A 13,199-nucleotide genomic window follows, 5' to 3' on the forward strand; every position below is an offset into this window, starting at 1 on the left:
ATTGGAGAGAGCTCCCCTGAGGGCTCCCAGATTGAATAGGGTGCAGGTCGGGCTGAGGGACCCACCCCACCCCCATGAACAAATCTTCATGCACCAGGCCTCTAGTATATATACCAGAGGCCTAGTGCATGAATTCGTGCACAGGTGGGGTCCAGGCGGCCCGGCCCCAATCAGGGCCCAATCAGGGCTGGGCCAGCTGTGGGGAGGGGCTGTGGGTCAGCCAGCCCCACCCTCAATTGGTAATGTGGAAGGCTGATCAGGGTCAGGGCTGCGAACAGTAGCCATTGGCCTTGTCTCTGATAGGAGTTGGCGGGAAGGGTGGGGGGAGGGGGGCGAAATCAAGAGCAGAGCTGGCTGGGGGAGGGGCCAACTAGGGGAAGGGGGCCACATGAGGTTGGCCAGCTGGCCCTGCCCCCTATTGGGGTAAGGGAGTCAACCAGGGGTGGGGCCAGTCACAGGGAGTAGCTGCCAGCTGATCATGGTGGTGGGGGCCCATCGAGGATGGGGCAGGCCAGGGGGAGGGGCTGCAGGAGGTTGGCTGCTGGCCCCACCCATGATCGGGCCCGTTCACTGGCCACAGTGGGCATCATAGTGACCAGTTGTTTCAGTCATTACAATGTTCTGATCGCTGACTTTTTATATATAGAGATATATATTTATTAGGAAAAAATGGAGTAAAGCACCTTAATGCCAGGAGACAATGACTCAAAATTAGACAAGAGAAACAGTGAAAGGAATAGGGATGTGAACCAGATCTTTTGAGGTGTATAATAAAGGCATCATCCATCAGGAGAATTATTTCTAGGAGTAATTCTTAATTTCTTTCTTGTTCAGAAAGTGATGTGTAAAAAAATTTTGGGAATAGAGAATATATTAAAAATGTGAATGAGATAGAGACAGAAAAAATGACCTAGACCTACTGGTTTTTTAAAAATAATCTCAAACTCTGTAAAAGGCCAATTCTTTATTATTATTTTGTGGATTGTAAAATTAATTCTTTAACAACAAACCTCCTTTAAAGAATTTTCATTAAATTTCATATACTACTACCCTCACATCATTGGCAATTATTATTTTAAAAACTAAAAGAACATTACTTTCAAAAGCAATACTTTCAGAACTGATCTGCAATATAGTTTTATGAAACTGTGACTAAGGAATTCCATCTTTCACATTTTATAAGATAAACTGATAAATAAAAAATAAAAATTTTATTACCATATAAACATTACCAATAGATTAAGGTTACTGATAAAAACAGCTATTTTTTAAAAAATTTATAAATGTGAAGTATAATATATATACACAAGGAACATAAAACAAACAGATAAAGTTTAATTAATTATAAACAAAATTTTAACCATGCAGGTCAAGAGTGAGATCATTACATGTAAGAAATTGCCCTAATTCCATCTCCTATTCATCACACTTCATTCATCTGATTTTTAAAAATATATATATTTATTAATTTCAGACAAGGGAGAGATAGAAACATCAATGATGAGAATCATTGATTAGCTGCCTATTGCACACCCACTTCTGAGGATCGAGCCCACACCCTGGACATGTGCCCTGACCAGTAATGGAACCATGACCTCCTGGTTCATAAATTGATGCTTAACTACTGAGTCACACTGGACAGAATCCTCCCGATTTTTATACTCATATTACCTTATTCTTTTATAATTTTACTACCTAAGCATGACACCCTAGTCACTATAGTTCTATTTTTTCTAATTTTTGAACATTATCTAAGTGGAACCATGCTGCATATATGCCTTTATGTCTGGAATTTTAGTTTGCTTGTCAAATTAATCAATACTATTATGTGTAGTTGGCTGCACTTGTTTTCTTTCATTACTTTAGTATAATATTCCATTACATAGTTGACAATTACTTCATCCATTCTACTATTTTTACACTAGTTATTTCATCTATTCTATTACCTTTACATTATTACAAATGATAATAGAACAATATTTGTGTGTTTTTTGAAATTTTACACATTCTGATGGGTGTGCAATTATAGGGTATTAGAGGTTTTCTGATAATGAAGAAAACAGATCACTTTTTCACATTTACTGGTTAAATTGCCTCTCTTATAAAATGCCTATTTTAACCTTTCATCTATTTTCCTACTCGGTTTCCTGCCCCTTTTTTGGGGGGGAGGGGGGGATTTTTAAAGTTCTCTGAATATTCTGGATATAAGCTATTTATCATATATGCATAGTGTCCCATTCAGTGGTTTTCATTTTCATGTCTTAGTGGTGCTTTTGACAAAAAGTTTGTAACATTATTTCTTTTTTTTAATGTTATATTTTATATGAAGAGAAGTACACATATTTTTTCAGACTTATAGATTTTTTTGCTGCAACTCTAAAAAGATAGCATTAATAAGCTCATTTTATGTTATTGCTGGAAGTTATGTTGTAACTACATTTTTGTACCTGTATATTGCATCCTTATTAAATTTGCTTATGCCATTAATGAATTGGCCTTTCTGATTACTTCAGAAAAAAACTGCATCTGTACTCTGTGAATTAAATTAGGTTTTCATAATCTAAAGAATTAAAACTGAACCTACCTCTGCTTGATTGAGGCTAGAGTTTGGAACTCGAGGGGCATGGTGGCTCAGAGCTGAGAGACAGACAAGAATGAGGTGTAGTGCTCCAATTTCCAACGCCATTCGCCTCAGAAGCACACCATCGTCGGTTGTCAAAGGTGTAGTGCTAAACAAACTACGAAGGACGTGGAAGGGAAGTGTTGGAAGCACATTGGCTGATGGAGATTGCAGAATATGACCTAGATTTAAAAAAAACCTCAAAATTAAAAATATTTTAAAACACAATAAGAAACAATATACAGGATAACAAATGAAAATGTATTAGAAAATTGAATCACTATATTTATTAGCAAACAACCCAAATACCACAAATACAATATTGAATAACTTAAAATGTAATAATAAATAGTGTCTGGAAAAGCTCTGTAAGACATCATATATAAACTACAAAAGAAACTTGAAATATATTCATATGATAGTTAATAGCTAGACTATGTTAAATTTATTATAAACTAGAATTTATACTAAAATCTAGTAAGTAAAAAAGAAACATGAAAAGCTTCACACAACAGTATGAAAGTAAGTGCACTTGCCTTGGAAGCAATTGTAACCATAAACAGGTAATAAAAATAAACTATTTTGTTTTGTTTGCAATATAGTTTTCTAGTGTGTTTTAGCTATAAAGGAGTATTAAATGCAAAAACAAACATCAAAAACCATAGTCACAAGAATGGTGGATGAGACAATCACTGTAGAAAGGAATGTCAGAATTGTGATTTTTAATAACCACTCATGTATATTCATTCACTAAACATAATCTGAAATAGCATAAAGGCAATTCTATTTCCTTTTCTGTTTAGGGTTATATCTACTATATTACAATAGAATTCTAAAAGACAATGGGTCTTACCCTTCTGTGACTTTAAAATAACAAAAATGTAACAATTTTCTAATTTAATAGTCATTAACTGAAGAATTAGAGGCAAACCAAATGAAAATCTACTTGTCAGGCTACTACCCTTATTGGGAGTTTTCTTTATTTCTTTCTATTAAATTACCAGCCCACTTGAAATAATCACCATAATTTTCTGTTATTATTCTTTATTATCTATATATATATAAATACCTAAGCCACCATTAGGACTGGATGACCGGCCAGTAGCTATGACGTGCACTGACCACCAGGGGGAAAATGCTCAACACAGGCGCTACCCCTGTGGTGGTGAGAGCACTCCCACAGCCAACCTCCCACAGTCCCTCCCCCGAGCCAGTCTACCCCAATTGGCCCTGACAACCGGCAAGGCCAAGGGAATCCATGCATGAATTAGTGCACTGGGCCTCTAGTTATATTACAAAACACATTATTATATATTGTTATTTTCCTCATTTGTTCGCTTTAATCTAAATGTTGCTGCCAAGTTCACTTTAAAAAAATTAACATCACATCTCTACTTTATTTAATGTTATAATAAATCTTCATTGCTTTTTAGAATAAAATCTTTAGACACCTTTCCATGATTTGTTACCAATATTTGCTTTTAAAATGAGCTTTGAATGCTCGTTTTTTATGCAAATTTTCATGAGCTAGATTATCGTTTTTCATATACAGGGTATCCCCCAAAAATGTATATATACACTTTGAATCATTATAAAGGCAGTGTTTATTAAAATACATTTCCTTTTCATAATTGAGCTGCCATCTGTTAAAGTGTGTATACATTTTGGGAGGATACCCTGAATTCTGAGAATACAAATACCACTGAAACCATTCTTTCTTTCTAAAATAACTCATCTCAACCTCGACTGACTATCCTTCATGGCACTACTAAAACCTGCTATGCCACTTTATTCACATCACTGGGTAGTGAAAAAATCATCTCACACCTGAGGGACCCCATAATGCTGTAGCTGTCAGTGCCTTTTTTTTTTAAGAGAGAAATACTGATTGGTTGCCTCACACACACACACATGCCCCCTACTGGGGGATCAAGCCTACAACCTGCGCATGTGCCTTGACCAGGAATCAAACTGGCAACCTATCAGTGCACTGGATGATGAACAGCCAACTGATCCACAGTGGCCAGGGATCCAAGGCTTTTTTAACTTGTGAAATCTGTATGTTCACACAAATTCCTCATTGCTATTACTGGAGGACACTAGCTACTTGAAGGTAGGGTCTAAATACCAGCTTCATCTTTAAATCTCTCCAATGATGCCCAGCAATTTTATAAACACTCAGTAAATACCTTTAGAATGAATGAATGAATGAATCTTGTTTTTTTAAAGATTTATTATAAATAAATGAAATGAAGATTTTTAAAAAAGATTTATTACATCTTATTATTGGAACTAAGTTGCCAAATCATGTAATAGCTTAACTTTGAAAGTAATAAATGATGATTAATAGGCAATGATCTGAATAACTTTTACTTAACCCACCTATGTTAAATTTCATTAATAACACTAAACACTTACTTCCTTCTCCATCATCTGTCACTCCCAACACCAATCGAAGAAGGCACTGAGCATGTTTTCTCTCTTTTAGTAGCACTTCAGCATAGCCCGGAAGACGAAGAAATAATCCAAAAGCAGCCAAAGAATGGGCCGGTATAGGAGACATGGTCTGTACTGCTGATTTGATAGGTGGAGGTTCAGCGGCAATGGTTTCTGGTGCTTCATAAACTAATTCTCCTGATTGTTCAATCGTTACCCATTCAAACTGATCACTATCCTTTGGCTTTTCCTGAGTGGTGGATGTTATAACTGGGGTACTCACCTAAAGAAAAAATAAATATTTGTTTAGCTATTTGCATGTTTCAACACCAGGTTCAAATTAATCACTTGATTTCAAATTATCTCCTTAAAATATAGTAATATAAGATCAATAAAGGAATTTCTTTCTTTTTTTTTTTAATTAAAAGCTTCCAAACATTGAGGAGTTACTTGGTATTTTAAATATGGTGGTGTCTGCCAGGTATCTCTAGTTTAAAGTTTCTATTAAATCCTTTGTAATTAGTTAAGTAGACAGATTCTTTGGACTATTTAAACATCTTATTTCTCACCAAACTTTGATCTATTACAACTAGCATTTTTATAATTCTTGCCTAAATCAATAATCTACAGTGGTTGTCAATGGTGACTTTCTAAATCTTTCTTTCTACATTTATTAGTTGGTACTGAACTACAAACATTCCTTCTTCCCCATCTATTTATTTATTCACTATGGGCAGAGCTCAAGAGATTTATCTCAGTGCTGTGGCCGATGCAATGCTGTGAGCACACTCCAGCAAACATGCTTCCTTGGCACACCAGGAAGTGGCAACGCCCGCCTGACAAATCTCCACAAGCCACCTACTCTTAGCCCCAATCCTCACGCCCACTGGATAACATAGCAAGCGTGTCCCTATTGTATTGGCTGCTTACCCTTTTATATACGGCTGTACTTCCTCAATAAACTTAGATCTGTGTCTCTGAACCTGGTCTCCAGAGTCGTGCATGCAAACGCCCCAGTGCGTTGGGCTCCATCATCCTCACCCGAGGGACCCCATTCCAATTCACTCATTTACTGATGTATACCAGTATAGATTCTGTTATCCTATAGGTTATAATACTCTATTATTTTATTTGATGCCCAAGTAGTATCAGATTTGGTCGGTGGGATCCCATTAAAGCAGGCTTCTGTATTTAAAATGATCTTGTATATTCCCTACCCCAATCCTAGCATTTTTCCAAGGAGCCCAAGAACTGATAATGTGATCTTAATCAGAAGTAGGATCTTTTCAGATGTAATCAAGTTAAAATGAGGTCATACTGGCTTCGAGTAGATCCTAAATCCAATGACAGGTATCCTAAGCCACCACAGAGAGTATAGTTTTAACACTTGATTTCAAACTTACGGCTTCTTAAATCATAAGAGAAAAAGTTCCATGGTATAAGCCATCCTGTTTGTGATAATCTGTTACAGCAGCCCTAGGAAACTGATGCAGGCACATATAATACACTAAGTATATGATATTAGAGAGAATCATTTTCCCAACTAATTCAACAAAGAGCTTTATTTTTAAAACTCTCCATGTACCACTCTCCCCCCTCCCCATTAATAAAAGAATAACAGCAATATTAATGAACAGGTAAAGAGGTTAATATAATGTTTTATAAACCACCAAAAACAAAAACGGTAAATAAAAGGAAAAAAATTTAAATGAAAACATAATGTATTTGGACATAAGTATATACTACTACTTTACTCTCCCATTCGCAGTAAGATCCAGAAATTAATATCACACCTAAAGCATCATAAAACAGAAATGTTACAGTGTGACACCATAAAATCAAGGTAAATGCTACAGTGTAATGAGTTTGGCAAATACGTTCAGTCTTCAACATTTCTTCAGAATCTTAATCACATAAAGATTTGTACAATACTCAAAGTCTAAGTTAAAGGGTACTTCCAAAAGGTTAATATAAGTTTAAAAATATATATTTCCTTAATAAAACTGAGAAAAGAACTTGTAAATGAAAAGCCAAACAAAAGAACAAAGGGCTTTGTCATGGAATGATATATTCAATTAGGAATCTTATCTTACCTGTTGAATTACTTCTGGATATAGCATGGGTAGTCTTTCTGCAATAAGAGCCAGTCCACCCATTCCTGCAAAAACTTGTAATGGTGATTGAATGGGACAGGTTTCAAGTAAAGATTCATCCAATATCCCATCCATACATTCATCACTTGGAGTGAGAGCCTCATCTTCTGGACAGCTACCAAGTAAATCTCCATGATCTAGATTTTAAAAATAGGTAAGAAAAAATCTGTTTCTTTAGTACTCTTTTATTTACAAAGCAGATGTCATCTCCCTAATAAGAAAAAAAAAGAGCATAAATATCTTAAGTTACTCAAATACAGCTACATTAAGGCTAGATGCTATAAAAAATGTTTAAATGACTTCTGAAGTTGCCTCCTATAGTCCCGCTACTCAAAGTATGGCCCAGAGATCAGTATCATTGCCATCGTCTAAATAAGTAAGTCCTTAGAGACTCACAGCAAATAGTAATATGTTGAGCTCTAAAGCATTCAATTAGGAAAAAATGAATAATGATAGACTTCTTACTGAAAATTAAAAATTATGCCATACTGGTTTAGCTTTGAATCACTCACAAAGGAAAATCGAAAGGTTAGTATGTTCACAATAACGAGGTCAACTAAACATTTAAAAAGACAAATTATCTTGGTCTGAAAAATAAAGGAAAATTTAGTAAAGAATACAAAAGGCTAATAATTAAATATTGAACTTTAATCATGGGAAAAACTGAAGTAAAAATAAGATGATACCATATGCACACTATGAAAATCATTGCTCAAATAGTATTTATAGTAGTAAAAAACTAGAAACAATCAAAAATTTTCAACAACTGGGGAAAAAATCAATTTTGTTCTAACCATATGAAAAAAAATAGGCAATAAAAATGCACATTTAGAAATATTTAATGGAAAATAAGTAAAAGTAAAATTGTAAGAAAATGTCTGATCCCACTTCTATTTGAGGGAAAAAAATGTTGAGCATAAAATACTACTTTATCTAAATTATCAGTAAATTGAATCCTGAATTGAGATTCTCACTTTAATTATAAATAATTCACATGGTTCATGCAGAAATAAAGTTTAAAATTAAAGCACAGTTGCTTATAAAATAAGTGATGCTATACCAAGGTATTAAAATTAATTTCCAATGGAAATAATGGCAACTTTTTTATATTTACAAATAACTCAGTCATAAAGAAAAATATCTTTATGTTAATATAAGAAAAAAACAAAGGTAAATAGAAATCCCTGACTCCTGAGATTACAGACTGTACTTTTTAAAGCAGTACCATACACATACCTTTCTCAGGATGTAGTCTTTTAAAAGAATCTGTTTTTGACAGACTTGGGTCTGTGATAACTCTTGATCCCAATTTAACAGTCAGATCTATTGAGCGGTAACCTTGAGGAAGTTTTCGGTCATATAGAAGAGTTAAAAGTTGAGCAAGCGTCATTTCAGCAGGCAATGGCTGGCCTATAAATGACATTATTAAGTTAAATCTAGAATCCAAGTGGGATACATTTACTAGATTCACCTTACTCAGGTACTTAATGCTTTTCCTAAATTATAGGTAGAAGTTTGATTCTGATACCGAATTCAAAACAATTTAAAAGCAACCCTTGCAAAGTTTACAAAAATTAAAATCTGTTTCTGACAAGTGAAAACAATAAATGATGTCTATACAAAGTGTTAATTAGTCGCTAACCAATCTCACTAAGAACTTCTGAGCCACAGCAAATAGAAACGAACAAACAAAAAACAGACATTCCTATACATCTGTGGTTGGCAAATCTTTTCTATTAAAGGCTAAATAATAAATATTTCACTCTCTGAAGGCCATAGGTCTGTGCTGCAACTACTAACTCTACCATTGTAGCATTAAAACAGCTATGGACAATACATAAATAAATGGGGTTAGCTATGTATTTCAATTAAAAAATTTTTTTATAAAAAGAGGCATCCACTGAGCAAAACCAGTCAGGGCATCCAGTTCACCAGCCATAATTTGCTGACCTCTGCTATAAACAACCAGGTAAAGCTAAGAAGGAAAACCCATTTAAAGTTAGTTGGAATTTTGATTTGTAACAATACAATACAAAAATGGAAACACAATGGATATCACCTTGACCAATGGAAAGTAAATTGGTCAAAGAATATTTTTTAGCTGGGGAGAAAATACTGCTTAATTATCAATGACACATCTAAGGGTTTTACTATGAACTAATTATTTAGAAGTTGCCTCACCACACTTCTTATATAACTTGTGTACTCTCTAAAATATTAATTTTACTAATTATGACACATTAACAGTGAAATTTAGAAAGTAGAGCAGAAGTGTGCAACATAATACAGTGGTGTTTAAAAGGATATGGTCTCAATTCTCTTGGGACTTCATGGGCAACGTCAATAATTCATTTATCTCATCAATAGCACCAGATTAATGATGATTCTGGTAATTACACACCTGATTTATATAGTTGTAAGATTATTAAAATTTATGTTTTATCATTGTGAACATTACCTGCCAAAAGTTTGTGGTACAGGTGAAACACTGGGACAGTAATTATTTTGTTGGCATTGTCTGCTGCTGAGGAAGCACTTCCTATTTTATCAGGCATTGCCCTCCCTCTCCTGGATGGTGGGCGCGGTGGTGTAGCTGACACAGCACGTTTGGATTGGGATTTCAGCCCTAGAAGTAAAGAATCAGTAAAATTGTATATAGCCAACACACTAATGAAGTAAAAGTGTTTTTCTACAATATTTTAATAAAGCACCACATTCCTAACCAATGCCAAAAGAGAGAAATGTTTCTTCTAATTTAACGCCTGATCTCCTAATTCTATTTGTTCTTCATGAAACTCCACGAATACATTGGGATGCATTTTTTCCAAGAAAAATATTGTCAACTACTGTATTCTATGATATACAGATGGCTGTCCATTTATCATAAAGTAATTTTGTGCAAATATGCGTAGGAAATCTTAAGTTCTTAATTTTTCTCTGATAGAATAAACTAACACAAAGGTCTACTATTTGAGGAGTAAAGTGAACTTTGTCTTCTGAACTAAAATCATCACACCTATGTCAAGGAATACATCCTCCCATATTACAAGTTATCTGGGCCATTTTTCTTCTTGCACCTAATGGCAAAAACTCATTTTCAACCAATTTTCTTTTAATTATTTTTTTTTCTAATTTTATGTAAGTAACGAACACAATATAAATAAAAACTGACAAATACTTTTTCATTTCGCTTTTTTTAAAAAAAACAGGGAGGTTACACAAAAATCCTTTAACACAATGGATTTGTTAGAGTATAATTCTCAGTACACTGTGAAGTTGAAATGCAGTATGTAAACTATTCACACAAGCTCATACTTGATGACATATTACAAGCTTTAGACATAAAGTAGTTTCACTGCCAAAGAATAACAGATTTTCGATATAATAGTTTTATATTTAGTATTAAGAATCATTATAAGTTAGCTTTTTGCATTAATACTCTTTATTACATGAAATTCCTAGAAATATAAATTGTTATACTGTATAGAAACACAAACAAAATCAAGATTATAAAAAAAACAGAAAGCTTACCTGAAGCAACAACAACACTATAATTGTCCTGAAATCCATTTTCTGCCTTAACCTTTTCTTTCTCTTCATGGTTTTTCTTTTCTTTGTCATCTTTTTGTTCATTAATTAGTTTGGCAGTGATACTTGGTGTATCTGTGAGGAAATATTATATTATGTAAAATACATTGCTTTTCAAAGTCATTAAGAAGGGAAGTAATAAATATCTCAAAGGAAGATTATGTAAGATAATATTATCACTAATTGTCAATAAATGGATTTAGGACAAGTATTTTAAGACAAAGTCTGGAACTCACCACTGTTCTTAAATCAGCATTCTTAAAATCCAATCTCAAGAAAATATTACATATTACTTCTAAAAGCAAGAAAACCATTACCATGAAAATCTGCTTTATTTTAGGTATAGTTCAATCTGCATGCCACCTAAATCTAATCTGTTCCTTATAACATGCTTATCAAGAAAGAATTATTTTAAAAATAAAAAAACAGGCTTAGCAATGTTACTGAAAACCTGTAAAGGGCAAATACAAAATTCAAGCTCAAGATGTATCCTAAAGCATTAGACTTTTAGTTATTCTAAAAACGGAGTACTGAGGAACAAATTTTATTCACAGAGATTTGATTCGCTATTTTTATTTAGTTAGAAAACTTACATAGCAAAGTAATATATTTTACTAGAACTTTAACATGAAATCCAAGTACTTTCATAGATACTTATTACTCTCTGAATTAATATTTTCTTCCCTTACTTTGGAACATGGCATGCTGTTGGAAATCATGAAAATAATGGAGGCCATATAATGATCTGATTTAGTGATTAAAAAATCCAAAAAGCTTGAACTTTTCTGATATCAGAAATATTTTTCACTAAGATATGATTAATATAAATTCCCTTTTTACTTTTCTAACTTAACACAATTATGATCCTATGATTTATTATATAATGTCTCAGAAAGGTGAAATGATCCTATGATAAAACACCATCTTTTATATTAGACCCCTATTTTACAGCTTTCAAGTATCTGAAAATGTCCCAGTGATCTCAATTTTTAGATATTCTCCCTAACTAGATTGCCTTTAGACAGTTTCTACTTTTGTGAAATAAAAAAATTTTGTAAACACTGTAACTAATAAATGCATAATAAAAACAGTACATTTTATTTATATACAAAAACAACCAAGAAACCCAAAATGGCAAAAATAGTTGCACAAGTCAGAGTAAAATATTTAAGTAATAAATAAAAATAAAACTCATAGAACTAACTCCTCGCATAGCCAGGTAGGAAACATGTAAAGATCATTAATTAATAAGAATTTATATAGTGTTACCCCTATAAAGCAATAAAAAAAATCACTAAGAAGAGGTTTGTTCAACTTTCTGTTTAAAATTGTTTTGGTTTGCATTTCCACTCTGGCCAAGATAAAATAACAAAGATGAGATTTACTCTCCCACCTGAAATAACTAGAAATTAAGAAAATATATGAAATAATAGTTTTCAGATCCTAGGAATCAGGAAGGCAGGACAGTGATACAGGGTGAGCGAAATCATATGCGGTGAGCCCACGATTACTCCAGCTTATTGCCTGGAGAGTTTCCCAGGCCATGCCTCAGCACAGCCCAGGTGTCACCTAAGGTGAGGATATAGAGCTGTAAAATATATACACACATGTAAATATATCATAAAATATACTGTCTAAAGATCAAAGATCATAAACACACTTTCACAGGACCAAAACACTATTAGAGGTTAAATTCAACATTAAAAAAAAAAAATGTTGCCGAACCGGTTTGGCTCAGTGGATAGAGTGTCGGCCTGCGGACTCAAGGGTCCCAGGTTCGATTCCGGTCAAGGGCATGTACCTTGGTTGCGGGCACATTCCCAGTGGGGGGTGTGCAGGAGGCAGCTGATCGATCTCTCTCATCGATGTTTCTAACTCTCTGTCCCTCTCCCTTCTTCTCTGTAAAAAATCAATAAAATATATAAAAAAAACAGAAAACAAAACAAAACAAAAAAAATGTTTTCTCAAGATAACTCTCTGTTGGAGTTTTTACTAGAATGTAGTGTTTCCAAAACAATCAATTTTTAAAAATATTTTAAATATGTTTTTATTGATTTATTAAATTATCACTAAAGGCCCAGTGCATAAAATCTGTGCACAGGTAGGGTCCCTAGGCCTAGCCAGCAATCAGGGCCAATCGGGGCCTCCCAGCTGCTGACCAGGGCCTCCCTTCCCTGGCTGCTGGCTGCCGGCTGGGGCCTTCCTTCATTCCACACCGCCCCCTGGTGGCCAGCACGTCATAGTGAGCAATCAGTCTCCTGGTTGAACTCCCTTGGGGACAATTTGTATATTAGGCTTTTATAGATAGTTGTTTTTTTTTAAATCCTCACCTGAGGATATTTTTCCACTGATTTTTAAAGAGAATGGCAGAGAGAGAGGAAGACAGAGAGAAATATCAATGG

The 13,199-nt window shown here is 34.2% G+C and overlaps 1 protein-coding gene across 1 annotated transcript in view; it reads right to left on the reverse strand.

Moving 5' to 3' along the window:
* The window catches only part of BIRC6 (baculoviral IAP repeat containing 6), a 169,507-nt gene that overhangs the window by 33,156 nt on the left and 123,152 nt on the right, over nucleotides 1-13,199 (reverse strand). Inside the window, exons 58-63 of the mRNA XM_015566420.1 lie at nucleotides 10,741-10,872; nucleotides 9,668-9,835; nucleotides 8,446-8,619; nucleotides 7,150-7,346; nucleotides 5,039-5,339; nucleotides 2,585-2,802 (exon numbers count right to left, since the gene is read on the reverse strand). Coding sequence (XP_015421906.1) covers nucleotides 2,585-2,802; nucleotides 5,039-5,339; nucleotides 7,150-7,346; nucleotides 8,446-8,619; nucleotides 9,668-9,835; nucleotides 10,741-10,872 — 1,190 coding nt within the window. The remainder of the gene's footprint in view (nucleotides 1-2,584; nucleotides 2,803-5,038; nucleotides 5,340-7,149; nucleotides 7,347-8,445; nucleotides 8,620-9,667; nucleotides 9,836-10,740; nucleotides 10,873-13,199) is intronic.

Source organism: Myotis davidii, unplaced genomic scaffold, assembly GCF_000327345.1.
Source record: "Myotis davidii unplaced genomic scaffold, ASM32734v1 scaffold238, whole genome shotgun sequence".
NCBI classification, from domain to species: domain Eukaryota; kingdom Metazoa; phylum Chordata; class Mammalia; order Chiroptera; family Vespertilionidae; genus Myotis; species Myotis davidii.